General features: G+C 45.2%; 1 protein-coding gene across 1 annotated transcript in view; it reads left to right on the top strand.

Moving 5' to 3' along the window:
- The window catches only part of LOC115145179 (transforming growth factor beta receptor type 3-like), a 138,999-nt gene continuing 122,896 nt past the window's right edge, over positions 1 to 16,103 (top strand). The window contains exons 1-2 of the mRNA XM_029686509.2: positions 1 to 242; positions 6,168 to 6,392. Of these exons, the coding sequence (XP_029542369.1) occupies positions 6,332 to 6,392 (61 nt within the window). The 5' untranslated portion in view covers positions 1 to 242; positions 6,168 to 6,331. The remainder of the gene's footprint in view (positions 243 to 6,167; positions 6,393 to 16,103) is intronic.

Here is a 16,103-nt window from a genome sequence, read left to right as displayed (position 1 = left end):
TCTTAGTGAAAAGGGGGATAGGTAGCCTATTTCAAACTTTTAAGCGATAGTAGTGGACTCACTATCCATAAACTTGGACAATTATGTAACCTGACAACTGACGTTGTTTTCCAAGGACGTGGTTGTGTTTGAATGATTTTCAAAGGAAAGGAAAGGATACATTTCGCATCCATTCGAACCGCTGCAAGGCAAGCTACAACTTCCAACAAAGTTTACTTTGACATTTCTGGAGAATCTGCATGGTAGGCTACGTCAGAAGTTTTACACGTTTTCCAACCTGTTATACTAGCGTATAGCAAGAAAAAGAAAGAATTTACGTTGAGCCTACATAGAACATTGTTTTATGAAAATCATTTTTATAATGTACACAACTCTGACTCTGAAGCAAATAATTTAGTATGTCCGCGGCTCACAGCCCCTCACTGGATACAAAATACGGCACGTTTTATGTCTGATGTTTGATGGACAGTATTTTTGCAAGTGAAATTTGTTGTCGACTGTGTTACACATTCGCAAACCAAAAAGTGCTTTGGCTTTTGTTTTGATTGTTTATTTGATAACACGGCACAGTGCTGCGCAAAATGTTCTTCCGATGAGTACACATGAAATTCAGCATTATGGGTGTTTTTCTTATCTACTTGTATGACTTCCCATGCTGTCATGGCTAAACAACTGTCCCAACATCTATTTGCAAACATAACATGTTGAGTATATTGAAACATGCTCTCAAAACCAAATACACATGGCAGTTGCATGGTCTTTCCACACACCTACAGCTACCTATCCCCTCTCAATTGATGTCACCATTGTTGCTTCAAATATGCAATTAATGGTTTATAACTGTCTATTACTAAAACAAACATAGTAATGAAGGCTTTATGATATTAGGTTACATTCGTATTAGACCAGGGTATTTATTTGTGCAACCTTTGATTGAGACAACAAGGTCAGAGGATCAATGTTGGGAATTAAGTTCAAAGTTACACTACTGACCTGCCATAAACATATAGCATCTTCGTGCTGAACATCAATCTTCTGTGTTATTTTGTTGTGTATCCCTGCCTTCAACAAGTTGTGTTCCAGTGTGACGTCACTGATGTCAAAGCAATGCATGATACAAACTTACTTCCGATAGGATGTGAATGCATTTACAGTAACGATTGGCACGTTTGCAGTATGCATGTACGGTATCTTCCTTTGGTTTGACTTCTCACGAACTAATGCTGATTTTGTCATTTTAGGAGCTGTTTTCAGAAACCCGTTTTATGCATCATAATAATGTTATTGACTCATGATGAAAGTGGACATACAGTAACTGTTTCCCTTGTCATGATGAAATAATATCCGAGATATAGTGCATCTGATATGGGAAAAGTCGTGATTAATGTCGTTATAAAACATGAGCTAAAAAAAATAAGCTTTTGATTTCAAATTGAGCTCTATGTCAGAAAGCTGATTGAATTGCTTTCTAAAGAAATGCTTTAGGGAGTTCCGAGGAGGATTATTATTGTGCAGCTCTGAAGGGCATGGTAGGTAGAGTCTGGGGCATGATAGACTGTCTTAATCAGGTGAAGCTAAGCCCATTGTACTGTATAATGAGACATACTTATGTTTGATAGCAACTATAGCTTTGTGGCAATGTTTTGAATGATATATTTTTGATAGCTTAGCTTTTACCTGTGTTTAATAGTTATGTTTGATAGCTGAGGTAAGGGCTTGTACCTATTCCATGGTGTCAGAAGTATGAAGACGGGTGAGAGACCTATGACTCATGCCTTAGGTGAGGTGATGAAAACACACAAGGTGAGGCCGTGCCTGATAACAAAGCATGCCCTCAGTCTCTATATCAGTGAATAACTGCACTGACTCAGAGAGAGAGAAAAGCAGAGCCAGGGAAAATTCCTTGAACATGTGCTTGTTGGTGCTTGTGTGTATGTACTTAGTTGTGACTCACTCTTATAGATCACAAATACTGTCAAGGGCCGGGTATTGCCATGGACCTCACAATATTATATTATCGTGATACTTAGGTGCAGATACGATATATATTGCGATTCTCACGATTCCATATGTATTGCGATTCGATACCATGATTTTATTGTGATTCGATGTTCCAAACATATTGCTCACCATATGTCTTCTGCGGAGGATAAGAGAGAGCCATGAGAAAACGAGTTACGATCAGTCATGGAATAAAATAGCTGAAGACAAATTGTCTCCCTATTTAAAAAATACATGTAAGATGAAGAACAGGCTATGAAGGAAGAATACTGGAGTTTTGGTGCCGGTACAGCCAACTAGCACAAAAATAATATTGCGATATTGTCAAAACGATACAATATATTGTCAAAAATAATATCCCGTTAAGTAACTATCGACCCCCCCCCCCATCACTAGTGTATGAGCGGAAGGTCTGGCTGTGTGTGTGTGTGTGTATGTGTGTTGCATGTGGGTTCACTCACTCAGGGGTCATAGGCATAGTAAATAGTACACAGATGGATGGGGAGAGTGTGCAGCTGGTCAGTCCCGGTCACGCACACACACACTCACACATGCATCAAGACTTGCGTCCCTAGTGTATCCTTGCATTGACACTTGGCATTGCACTTCCACAAGAGGGGATGTGGGGAGGGAAGATTGGTCTCTTCTGAACGACCACATTTTCTATTATAAACAAATGGAGTTACTCTAGTCTGCATCATCGGTGTCTTACGCAATTGAGAAACGGAACTTTGTTTAGTCTGAAGAACCAGCCAGCCTACTTCACTCAGTGAAGTCGTGAAGTGACAGCAGACAAATGTGTCATTTTAGGTTATGAAACTTCTCCGTTTTCTAGTGCAGAATCGTAGTTCGTTTTCTGGAGGGGTCGTTATCCAGATGGACTAATGTCCAGATGGACTAATGAACTGAGATTAGGTGGTTGGGGATGCTCATTAGCCGGATTTAATAGGTGATTTCTGCTTGATCCGGCACAAGAGTGGCCGAGCATGCAAGTAACTGGTCTCTGGGTGGTTTGGGACCGGCAATGGACATCCTTCATTACACAGCCTTTTCCCTCCTTTGTTAGATAGGAGGGACTTACATTAACAGCCCTATTACAGCCTAAAACTCATAAAACTGTTTTAGTATAATTTTTGCATTAGACCTAGATGTGACCAAGGGCCATATGTTTCAAGCGTCTCAGAGTAGGAGTGCTGATCTAGGATCAGTTTGGCCTTTTAGATCACAGTTAATACGATTACATGGACAGGCTTGACTGATCCTAGGTCAGCACTCCTACTCCTAGACGGTTGCTACATACGGCCATAGTAGCACGTTCGTTCGTTCATCTCAGTAACAACTCTGCCTGTTTCGGAAACCTTGTGGCATTTATGCTCCCTCTGACGCTGCAAGAGTGTATGGTACTTCATAGCTACTTATTATGTTCAGTCTGGGTTCTGCAGTGTTTCTAATATGTTTTCCAGAGCAGCTTGGAGTGAAATGGTTGCTCTGCTTGGACGGACAGCTGGAGTTTAAAGAGAAGTCACATGAGGTGATCCTACCGTTACGGCAACAAAAAGTCTGTCAACTTCTCGTGTCGGTTTGAATCCAGAGTCCAGACCCATGCAATCAACCAATAGAATGGTTGACTTGACTATTTCACGATAGGCTTGGCCAGTGTTTTTTTCTCCCTCTGGCAACAATTAGGCATAATGAAAGTGCTGCTGAACCAACTGTCACAACCCTCAATCTGATCTCTGGGAGCAAGCAAAACCCTTCAGTCTGTTTATCTTTCTCAGCACTGTCTCTTGTTTCGCTCTTCTTGCCCTAGGCCACTCTGTGCTCTGGTGTCACAAAACATTTCAGCCCTGGCCTCAACGCTGTGTGAATAATGTCTTGTCATCTACTTTCCCTTTGATATGGTCTTTGTCCTAGAGAGGAGAATGGAGGGACACAGTTTACCTCCACATGAAGGGGGAAAAAGGGCGTTGGGAAAGGGGCCCACAAGTCAAAAGGAGGCACTACCCCCGCCCAGCGAGCTGGAAGTGTAATATTTGCTGTGATCCTCCAAAATGACTTCCCAGCCCACGCAGCCGCCAGGGTCTGAAAGGCCCTTTGTTCCAGCCGCTGTTTGCTCTGTGGAGCACAGCGGTGCACCGTAGCCCTCCTTAGGCTTCCGTCCGTCCGTCCAGCTCTCCTCCCATGCACTCTGCTGCGGGAAGGTGAAGAGGTGTGTGAAGTCGGAAAGAGACAGAGATGCTCCATCTGTGACATGGCCACATCTCTCTCACTCGGATCTCATCACTGGCCAGGCGGTCACATCAGATGACCAGCATGTCTTCTTTCACCAGACTTGTTAACAACCGACGGCCGCCATGGTCCATGAGAGCTGCTGGCCACTGGCCCAACTATTACATTTCCTATAGGGTAGATTCTGAACTCATGTTGCTTTAAGGTGGGTTGGCAGGGGGGAACAAACATGAACATTTAAATACGATTCTGACGTTGACACGTCAGATCATCACGTGATAAGGCAGACAGTACATACAGAGTAGAGAAATACAGCGCACAATGCAGTCATTAAGTCTGTGTTGGCTCGACAGAGCGAGGAAACCAATGGGGCTGGCCCGTCAGGACTCTGCACTGGGGTCCTAATCTGAAGGGCTTTACTGCAGTGTTGCATTCCTGTGTGTGCTGCATTATTGCTCTATTGTTCAGAGAATCCACTGCTTTTGTAAGGTAATCCTAACAAGTCAATGAGCTATGAAAAAGTTTTTCCCCTTTTTTGACTGATGTTGTGATAGTGATACTGAGGCAGGCTTATTGTTCACTTATTATTTTACAAAATATTTCAACATCTTACTTTTTAAAGAGAAAAAGTTCAATCTGCTCATAGTCTGTTTGAAGAAGAAAAAAACAAACAAAAAGTTTCACCCGAATATAACTGAATAATAACAAGGCCTGTCACCATGTTGAAAAATATCCAGGATAAATTACATTCAAAGCATATTTTTGATCTAGCTGGTCCCCTACCTTATATGCTGTAGCCAACTTTTCTATAGTTGTCGAGCCATACATACTGTATCTTTGGCATGCCAACAAATGGACACCGAGAGCATTTGGCTAAGACACAGACAGACTGGACCACCAGTCTAATTCCAATGCCTTTGTGTTTGTGAAAATGACTGACAAGGTTGTTTTTTTTAAAGACTGATTTCATGTGGATGACACAGTTGTTGCATTGTTGTTACCGTTTTTGACATATCAAAGCTTTGAGTTGCAAAATGTTGAGAACCTGTGGTTTAGAACTACAATACAGACGCATTTAATTAAATATAATGGTAAAAAGACACGTTTTTTATTAATATTATTCTGTTTTATCGGGACACATGATCCGTTTGATTATCCATTCATTAATTTGAGAGCATTTATTGTTATTGTGTTAATATGAGGAACAATAGCAATTGAATGAATTGAGACCATAAGGATGTTATGGTCCTTAGCCCTATTAGAGAGGGTGGGCTAGCAGTATGTGAGCTTAGTTAGCCCTGTCAAGTTCAACAGTTCAGCCATGGTCATGCTGATTAGCAGCACGGTCAACCCACCACCGCTAAGCAGTTTAGCCAAGACCCCGGTGGAGGATCCAGTCTTTCCCAGCGATCTCAATTAAACTGTGTGAAATCACCCCAGACCATGTTCAGAAAACAGGGTTTTCAAACACCCACCAGCCACCCAGCAATTCCTCAACCCTCAGACACCCCTCTTTGACTGACCGGGCATGGGCTATGGTGGGGTAGGTGGGTGGCCGGTATGGGTACCAAAAACAGGGACCTTAAGAACTCACATGACATCTAATTATCCCTATGAGATTAATCCTCCTGGTCTCCGGGCCGCTGTCTTCCTTCTTTCTCCCCTCTCTCACGTCTCTTCTAATCAGTCCAACAGGGAACTAGATCCTAATGCCCCTTCTGTTACTTACCACTTCTGCGTCCCAAATGGCACCCTATATACTGCTTTACTTTTGATCTGGGCCAATAGGGGTATGGTCAAAAGTAGTACACTATGCAGGGAATAGCATGCCATTTGAGACACACTCTCTCTCTGACTCTGCTCTGGCCATGCTGAACGGTTATGCACCACATTTCTCTGTCTAACTCTCTCTCGACTTCATCTCATTCACTTTGCAGCTGGCGCTTCTGTGAGGTTTCTCTCTACTGACAGACTGTGAGGTGAAAGAAGAGTTGTCCTCGTGAGGAACCAGGAGGAAGGGAAGGCCAGCCATTGACCACATCCTGTCCTCTTCTGGAGAAACTGTAGGCCAGTACTACAACAGTACGACTACAATACTCTGATGGCATTCAGACCCATTCTACCCCTGTTGCTTCTGGCATTCTGCTGCTCAGCATTTGCAGGTAAGTTATGTTTGGCTGCATATCTGTAGACACAGGGATTTGAATGATATATTACAGGCTATACTTTTTATTACAAGTTTTCTCAGAAAGATAAGAATAAAGGCTTTTGGTAATGCTGTAGCAATCATTGAAATGGAAACGGTATGTTTAGAGAGAGATATTTTTCTCTTTGAGGCAGTACACGTGCATGCTTTATTCGATTGAGGCTTCACTGTGGAAGGCATCCAAACAATGGAATCACTCGTAGGAACTGGAAGCACACTTTGCACTCCAGGCCTCGTCAGGACGAGCCTAGTGTTGCCTGTTTTTGTCAGACAATCACAAATCGGTACACACTTGGGGAATTTCCACTGTCTCCCCCAGCAGGCAGGCAAGCCTCCCCAGAGCAGAGAGTGGTTGTCAGAGCTTTGAGACTGAGGCAGGGTTGAGGCAGGGCTCAGCCAGGGTTGAAACAGCACTGAGGAGGCAGGGCTCAGCCAGGGTTGAAACAGGACTGAGGAGGAAGGGCAAAGCCAGGGTTGAAACAGGACTGAGGAGGCAGGGCTCAGCCAGGGTTGAAACAGGACTGAGGAGGCAGGGCTCAGCCAGGGTTGAAACAGCACTGAGGAGGCAGGGCTCAGCCAGGGTTGAAACAGGACTGAGGAGGCAGGGCTCAGCCAGGGTTGAAACAGCACTGAGGAGGCAGGGCTCAGCCAGGGTTGAAGGACAGGACTGAGGAGGACTGAGGAGGGCTCAGCCAGGGTTGAAACAGGACTGAGGAGGCAGGGCTCAGCCAGGGTTGAAACAGGACTGAGGAGGCAGGGCTCAGCCAGGGTTGAAACAGCACTAAGGAGGCAGGGCTCAGCCAGGGTTGAAACAGCACTGAGGAGGCAGGGCTCAGCCAGGGTTGAAACAGCACTGAGGAGGAAGGGCAAAGCCAGGGTTGAAACAGGACTGAGGAGGCAGGGCTCAGCCAGGGTTGAAACAGGACTGAGGAGGCAGGGCTCAGCCAGGGTTGAAACAGGACTGAGGAGGCAGGGCTCAGCCAGGGTTGAAACAGGACTGAGGAGGCAGGGCTCAGCCAGGGTTGAAACAGCACTGAGGAGGCAGGGCTCAGCCAGGGTTGAAACAGGACTGAGGAGGCAGGGCTCAGCCAGGGTTGAAACAGGACTGAGGAGGCAGGGCTCAGCCAGGGTTGAAACAGGACTGAGGAGGCAGGGCTCAGCCAGGGTTGAAACAGGACTGAGGAGGCAGGGCTCAGCCAGGGTTGAAACAGCACTGAGGAGGCAGGGCTCAGCCAGGGTTGAAACAGCACTGAGGCAGGCTCAGGGCTCAGCCAGGCAGGTTGAAACAGCACTGAGGAGGCAGGGCTCAGCCAGGGTTGAAACAGGACTGAGGAGGCAGGGCTCAGCCAGGGTTGAAACAGGACTGAGGAGGCAGGGCTCAGCCAGGGTTGAAACAGGACTGAGGAGGCAGGGCTCAGCCAGGGTTGAACAACAGGACTCAGAGTTGAAACAGCACTGAGGGCTCAGCCAGGGTTGAAACAGCACTGAGGAGGCAGGGCTCAGCCAGGGTTGAAACAGGACTGAGGAGGCAGGGCTCAGCCAGGGTTGAAACAGGACTGAGGAGGCAGGGCTCAGCCAGGGTTGAAACAGCACTGAGGAGGCAGGGCTCAGCCAGGGTTGAAACAGGACTGAGGAGGCAGGGCTCAGCCAGGGTTGAAACAGCACTGAGGAGGCAGGGCTCAGCCAGGGTTGAAACAGCACTGAGGAGGCAGGGCTCAGCCAGGGTTGAAACAGCACTGAGGAGGCAGGGCTCAGCCAGGGTTGAAACAGGACTGAGGAGGCAGGGCTCAGCCAGGGTTGAAACAGGACTGAGGAGGCAGGGCTCAGCCAGGGTTGAAACAGGACTGAGGAGGCAGGGCTCAGCCAGGGTTGAAACAGCACTGAGGTGACAGGGCTCAGCCAGGGTTGAAACAGGACTGAGGAAGCAGGGCTCAGCCAGGGTTGAAACAGGACTGAGGAAGCAGGGCTCAGCCAGGGTTGAAACAGGACTGAGGAAGCAGGGCTCAGCCAGGGTTGAAACAGGACTGAGGAAGCAGGGCTCAGCCAGGGTTGAAACAGGACTGAGGAAGCAGGGCTCAGCCAGGGTTGAAACAGCACTGAGGAGGCAGGGCTCAGCCAGGGTTGAAACAGGACTGAGGAGGCAGGACTCAGCCAGGGTTGAAACAGCACTGAGGAGGCAGGGCTCAGCCAGGGTTGAAACAGCACTGAGGAGGCAGGGCTCAGCCAGGGTTGAAACAGGACTGAGGAGGCAGGGCTCAGCCAGGGTTGAAACAGGATTGAGGAGGCAGGGCTCAGCCAGGATTGAAACAGGACTGAGGAGGCAGGGCTCAGCCAGGGTTGAAACAGGACTGAGGAGGCAGGGCTCAGCCAGGGTTGAAACAGCACTGAGGTGACAGGGCTCAGCCAGGGTTGAAACAGGACTGAGGAAGCAGGGCTCAGCCAGGGTTGAAACAGGACTGAGGAAGCAGGGCTCAGCCAGGGTTGAAACAGGACTGAGGAAGCAGGGCTCAGCCAGGGTTGAAACAGGACTGAGGAAGCAGGGCTCAGCCAGGGTTGAAACAGGACTGAGGAAGCAGGGCTCAGCCAGGGTTGAAACAGCACTGAGGAGGCAGGGCTCAGCCAGGGTTGAAACAGGACTGAGGAAGCAGGGCTGAGGCATGGTGGAGGAGGCAGGCCTGAGGCTGGGATGAGACTGGGCTGAGGCAGGGGTGAGGAGGCAGGACTAGGACAGGGAGATTTGCATTAAGAATGTTCTGACAGCTTCAATCTTATAGCAGGTCCAGAATGCCTCCATGATGCCTCCACATTTATTTGCCTTCAGACGAAGCCAAAAGCACAGTGATTTATAGCCATTTGGCAAGGCAGACCACCGCGAGAGAAGAGAAAAACAACAACAAGCAAACAAATAGGATGAAGCTTTGTAGGAAGGGTGTCGGCTGTTGAGTCCAACATTGGGTCCCACTTTAACCAAACTTCATAAACTCCTCCTAAGACCTATGTAGATTCTTCAGAAATCATTCATAAGTGAATGGAAGTAATGACCTTTTATGTAATGACTATGCTTGTCAATGATTTGTGAAGCATTTATCTTGTTTTTATTAAGAATTGATGAATGCCCTATACGGCCTGTAATGTGTGATCTAACAAAAAAAACATAGTTTTGTATTGTGAGTGCCTGAAGTGGAACATTTTGATAACAACCGTAGGAAAGATCTTACTAACACATCAGCTTTGACTACAGCCTATTCTCTGTAGGCAGTAGCCACTCTCTCCAGAGACTTGATGTTGACCATATAGCGAACAATAGCGGTCCAGGCAGTATCTGCTCTGAGTGGAGCAAACACTATCTCTCCCACATTGACACAATGAGCTCACGCATGATGTTTTCCACTAAATTCCTCCACATGCACTCGGCTGCCAGCATTGTTGCATTTCATAGTGGTGGAAAAAGTTCAAAATGTTCATACTTGAGTAAAAGTAAATATACCTTAAAGCTGCAATATGTAACTTTTTGGGCGACCTGACAAAATGGACAAAGAAATGTGAGTTATAGATCTGTCATTCTCATTGAAAGCAAGTCTAAGAAGTGGTAGATCTGTTCTATGTGTGTTATTTCTGTGCTTCCCGTTCTAAAGTTACATTTTTACATCTTTTACTTTTGGTTTTGTACACCAGCTTCAAACAGCTGAAAATACAATATTTTTGGTAATGGAAAATATATTTAATAGCGGTTTAGATGGTACAAATCAAAATTTATTTGTCACATGCGCCAAAATCAACAAGTGTAGTAGACCTTACAGTGAAATGCTTACAAGCCCTTATCCAACAGTGCAGTTCAGAGTTAAGAAAATATTTACCAAATAAACTAAAGTGAAAAATAATAAAAAGTAACACAATAACAATAACAAGGCTATTTACAGGGAGTACCGAGTCAGTGTGTGGGGGTACAGGTTAGTTGAGGTAATTTGTACATGTATGTAGGGGTAAAGTGACTGCATAGATAATAAACAGTGAGTAGCAGCAGTGTACAAAACAAATGGATGGGGGGGTTGTCAATGTAAGTAGTCCGGTGGCCATTTGTGGCTTGGGGTAGAAGGTGTAAGGGAGCCTTTTGGTCCTAGACATGGTGCTCCGCAACCGCTTGCCGTGCGGTAGCAGAGGAAACAGTCTATGACTTGGGTGACTGGAGTCTCTGACAATTTTATGGGCTTTCCTCTGACACAGGCTATTGTGTAGGTCCTGGATGGGAGGAAGCTTGGCTTCAGTGATGTACTGGGTCGTACGCACTACCCTCTGTAGCACCTTGCTGTCAGATGCCGAGGATCCAGTTGCAGAAGGAGGTGTTTAGTCCCAGGGTCCTTAGCTTAGGTGTTCCTTTTGTCCAGGTGGGAAAGTTCAGTGTGGAGTGCGATTGAGATTGCGTCATCTGTGGATCTGTTGGGGCAGTTTGCGAATTGGAGTTGGTCTAGGGATCCGGGAGGATGCTGTTGATGTGAGCCATGACCAGCCTTTCAAAGCACTTCATGGCAGGTTACCTTCACTTCCTTGGGCACAGGGACTATGGTGGTCTCCTTGAAACATGTATATATTACCTATGATGAAAATTACAGGCTTCTCTCATCTTTTTAAGAGGGAGAACTTGCACAATTGGTGGCTGACTAAATACTTTTTTGCCCCACATACATACATACATACATACGTACATTTTAAGGCCTACCTTCAAACTCAGGGCCTCTTTGCTTGACATCATGGGAAAATCAGCCAATTTCCAAATGCCTGAAGGTACCACGTTCATCTGTACAAACAATAGTACGCAAGTATAAACACCATGGGACCACGCAGCCGTCATACCGCTCCGGAAGGAGACGCATTCTGTCTCCTAGAGATGAACGTACTTTGGTGAGAAAAGTGCAAATCAATCCCAGAACAACAGCAAAGGACCTTGTGAAGATGTTGGAGGAAACAGGTACAAAAGTATCTATAGTCACAGTAAAACGAGTCCTATATCAACATAACCTGAAAGGCCACTCAGCAAGGAAGAAGCCACTGCTCCAAAACGGCTATTGAAAAAGCCAGACGACTGTTTGCAACTGCACATGGGGACAAAGATCGTGCTTTTTGGAGAAATGTCTTCTGGTCTGATGAAACAAAAATAGAACTGTTTGGCCATAATGACGTTATGTTTGGAGGAAAACGGGGGAGGTTTGCAAGCCGAAGAACGCCATCTCAACCGTGAAGCACGGGGGTGTGGCAGCATCATGTTGTGGTGGTGCTTTGCTGCATGAGGGACTGGTAGACTTCACAAATTAAATGTCATCATGAGGATGGAAAATGATGTGGATACATTGAAGCAACATCTCAAAACATCAGTCAGGAAGTTAAAGCTTGGTCGCAAATGGGTCTTCCAAATGGTCAATGACCCAAGCATACTTCTTAAGGTTTCGCAAAATGGCTTAAGGACAGCAAACTCAAGGTATTGGAGTGGCCATTACAAAGCCCTGACCTCAATCCTATAGAAAATGTGTGGGCAGAACTGAAAAGGCCTACAAACCTGACTCAGTTACACAAGCTCTGTCAGGAGGAATGGGCCAAAATTCACCCAACTTATTGTGGGAAGCTTGTGGAAGGCTACCTGAAATGTTTGACCCAAGTTACACAATTTAAAGGCAATGCTACCAAATACTAATTGAGTGTATGTAAACTTCTGACCCACTGGGAATGTGATGAAAGAAATACAAGCTGAAATAAATCATTCTCTCTTCTATTATTCTGACATTTCACATTCTTAAAATAAAGTGGTGATCCTAACTGACCTAAAACAGGGATTTTTTACTAGGTTAAAATGTCAAAAACTGAGTTTAAATGTAGTTGGCTAAGGTGTATGTAAACTTCCGACTTCAAATGTATATATATATATAATATATCATATCGTTAAAATATATGGTATAAACGGTATATCGCCCAAGCTTAAACTACTTAAATGTAGACTCAGCTAAATGACGTTGCCACGGGCAGCACCACAGATGTTGCGATGAGCGAGATGCAAGACTTCGCTCTAACACAGTCACACACAGTATCTATGCATGTGCATGGCTTCACTTCACGCTGTTAGAGCATGGTAGGTACGGGACCGAAACTGCTGAGAAGATTATCCTTGCGCTTCAACGCTCTTAGTTGTTGTGAAAATCTACTACACTTGTTGTTTGCGAAGCATGTGGCATATAGTTCTAGTCTACCTTTAAGTAGTACTTCAAAGTGTTTGTACTTAGTTATTTTACACCACTGGTATTTCTTGCATAGTTCTTATGTAAAGTAAATGTGTGCGTTCTTGAGCCACTTATGTTGAAGCATTCCCAATGTCCCAATTCACCTCACACCTCACAGCATAAACACGGATGTACGCACGCACGCACACAGACGGACAGACACACACACACACACACACACACACACACACACAGTAACAGTGCGAGAGCTTGGGACTATAAGGTTCTATCGGCATTTTTGTTAAAATTGAGTTTTTGACAAAGCCTTGTTCTGTTCAATGTCCATGTACTCTAAAAGGTCAATAGTTCAGAAGAATACAAGATAAAAAAATTGCTGATGCCATTCAAACCAGTGAGGGTTAGGGACTTTTAACCCAATTATCTCAGAAGCGCCCTCTTGCAGCTAAAACCTTATAATCCGTAGCTCTAGAATTGTACCACACTAGTTCATAAAGGACCGGCACAGTTAGTCTTCAATGACATCTTTATCATCACAAGGTTTAGGGTTTCCCACAGGACTAATATTTGTGAAGTCTTGTAAGTGTGAATATCCTACCGATGATGAAAGATCATGATCTTATATTGTCTCAGTCATTGAACTAAGTGCTGTTGAAGTCGTGACAATCTCTTCTGTTTGTCTCTCTGTCTCTGTCTTGAAGAGTCACATCTGCCCTTTAAACTTGTCAGGAGTGCTTTTAGGTTGCGTAATGTTTAAATTGGTCTGTGATGAATCTCTCTCACCGTAATGCAATCCAGGATACAAGCCATAACTCTCTGAAGTTTTACTCCAAGCACCTTGATCTCTCTCTCTACCCGTTTTTTGTCTGTCTGCCCCACTCTGCTCTGCTGTCTTTCTCTCGCTCTCTTTTCACTGAGACTGTTTGTTCTTTTTGGTGCAGTTACCCTGCTACCTTTTTGTTCCTTTTGTGTGCCTCTCTTCACCTTGCCAAAACTCTTTATTCTCCAAAGGATATATTATGGATGGATCGTGTCGACCTCAGGTTTCGCTGCGAAATAAAAAGGGGAAGTCATGCCAGATATTAATTTGATGCACTTGCCAAAAACAGCTCTGGCAGGATGGTGGTTATTATGAAGGCACAACGCAGGGCTGAAGGCTCTCTCAGAAACACGTGTTGAGTGCCAAGGCACTTTTTCTCCTCGATCTGTTCCGTCATGTGTTATGATCTCACAGGCAGCTCGTTCTGATGAGTGATACATAGCCGAGAGAAGAGGGGTCTGTAATGCCAGATTGGGTTGAATATTGTCATGTTGTTGTTCATCTTCTGGATCATTTAGACTCAGTTGGAAGGCATGGTGGTACTGTATGTTAGGACATTGGAATGATGACAGACACATATAGATGGTGCTCAGGATTCACTCATGTCTACTTTTAAGAGCTATAAAAGACAATGGTAACGTGACAAATCAAGTGAGACACCCAGACCTGAGTAACCAATTACTTAAAAACCCACTCCACCCTCCCTAGAACCTCAATGATCACCAGATTTACCTAACAAAAGGCACATCTCAATAGGTGCTACATGGCACAAGTGGGGGGGTAGGCTTTTACTCGTTTGTTCTCAATTGCTCCTTTATTGTTCCTGCAAGCAAGGGGGAGGCAGATGATATCAGAGTGCACCATCAGACCAACTCCTCGAATTGCCAAACCCTTGAATGTCTAAAAAACACTATTTTGCTCAAAAATGATTTGTTTTACCTTGAGTGTGTGTACTTTACTGTATGTATACTTGGAATATAGTTTTTCCACTGGAAAAGTTCAAATATAGAGTGGGACTTTATTTTTGAGTGGGACTTTAACTCCATGACTCCAAGTGAAATAAATATGGTTTCAAATACTCTTATAAATTTTACTTTGTTCTCAGTGTACCACATTTCTTCTTTATTTTATTTACAGCTCGGCTGTCAGACACACACCTCTGGGTGCTAGAAAAGCTGTTTTTCCCCATAGTTGAAGAAAAGGTTAGCCTGTAAATCACCATCTATATCCACAACGCTGCTGTTAAGGCTTGCAGCATGAGGAGGAGACTGCCAAAATGGATTGTGCAACTGTTGTAATCTGAGAGGGGAGGATGGAGGACGAGAGTGGGAGGAGAGAGAGTCAGTCCAAATGGGCACACTCCGCATGCTCTCTCACACACACACACACACACACACACACACACACACACACACACACACACACACACACACACACACACACTGAGCCAAACCAAAGAGAGAGAGAGAGTTCCTTCCCAGGACGTTAAACCAGACGTTGGAGTGTGATTCATGCTAACAGTCAGAGCAGCTAGCCAGAGCGGTACGGAGACTATGGCTGCGTCTCAATTAGTAACCTATTCCCTATATGCAGTAGTGCACTGCTTTTGACCATAGTGCATTACTTTCGACCAGAGCCCTATGTAAGGAATAGGATGCCATTTGGGACAGACTTATGACTGTGTGGTGCTATAGGGATGGGGATGTTTACATAGCAACGGGAGCTGTAGTTGCCTGAGCGTCTCTACCTACAGGCCTGTGCCGTCCCCCGTGATGAGGCCTTTATCTCAACAACAACACCTATGAGGGAGGGAGGAGGGAGAGGCGCAGGCATTCTCTCGGCTTGAGAAAGTCATTTTGTAACTAAGTGTAGATGTATTATTGAGATTAATGATGAACAGCAGTGGCTGTACAGGAAGCTGTAAGCTGTGGTACACCCCATGTATTTTTGGAGACTTGAGTGTAGGTGGGGGCCTAACAGGGACAGCCGAGTCAAATAAAATCAAACTTTATTTGCCACATGAATACAAGTGTAGACTTTACCATGAAATGCTTACTTACCAACTTACCTTAACCAACAGTGCAGTTCAAGAAGAAGAAAAGATTTAAGAAGGCTAAAATAAAAAGTAGTAATAAAAAGTAACACAATAAGAATAACAATAACGAGGCTTTATTACAAGGGGCACCGGAACCGAGTCAGTGTGCAGGGGTACAGGCTAACTGAGGTAATCTGTACATGTAGGTGGGGGCGAAGTGACTATGCATTAGTAACAAACAAACCACAAGTAGCAGCAGTGTACGGGGAGGGGGGGGGGGGTCAATGTAAGTTGTACGGTGAATTATTCAGCAGTCTAATGGCTTGGGGGTAGATGATGTTGAGGAGCCTTTTGGTCCTAGACTTGGCGCTCCGGTACTGTTTGCCGTGCGGTAGTAGAGAAAACAGTCTATAACTTGGGTGACTGGAGTCTCTGACAATTTTATGGGCTTTCCTCTGACACCACCTACTATATAGGTCATACTGAATACGGCCTCTCAGGGGTGTTCATTGTCAGAAAGGCATCACTCAGACACAGGAAAATGCACGCACGCACGCCTCTTACCTAGAAACTTGGCCTGCACTCATG

Source organism: Oncorhynchus nerka, linkage group LG17, assembly GCF_034236695.1.
Source record: "Oncorhynchus nerka isolate Pitt River linkage group LG17, Oner_Uvic_2.0, whole genome shotgun sequence".
NCBI classification, from domain to species: Eukaryota; Metazoa; Chordata; class Actinopteri; order Salmoniformes; family Salmonidae; genus Oncorhynchus; species Oncorhynchus nerka.
The sequence above is the reverse complement of the archived record's forward strand: the minus strand, read 5'-3'. Positions and strand labels throughout refer to the sequence as shown.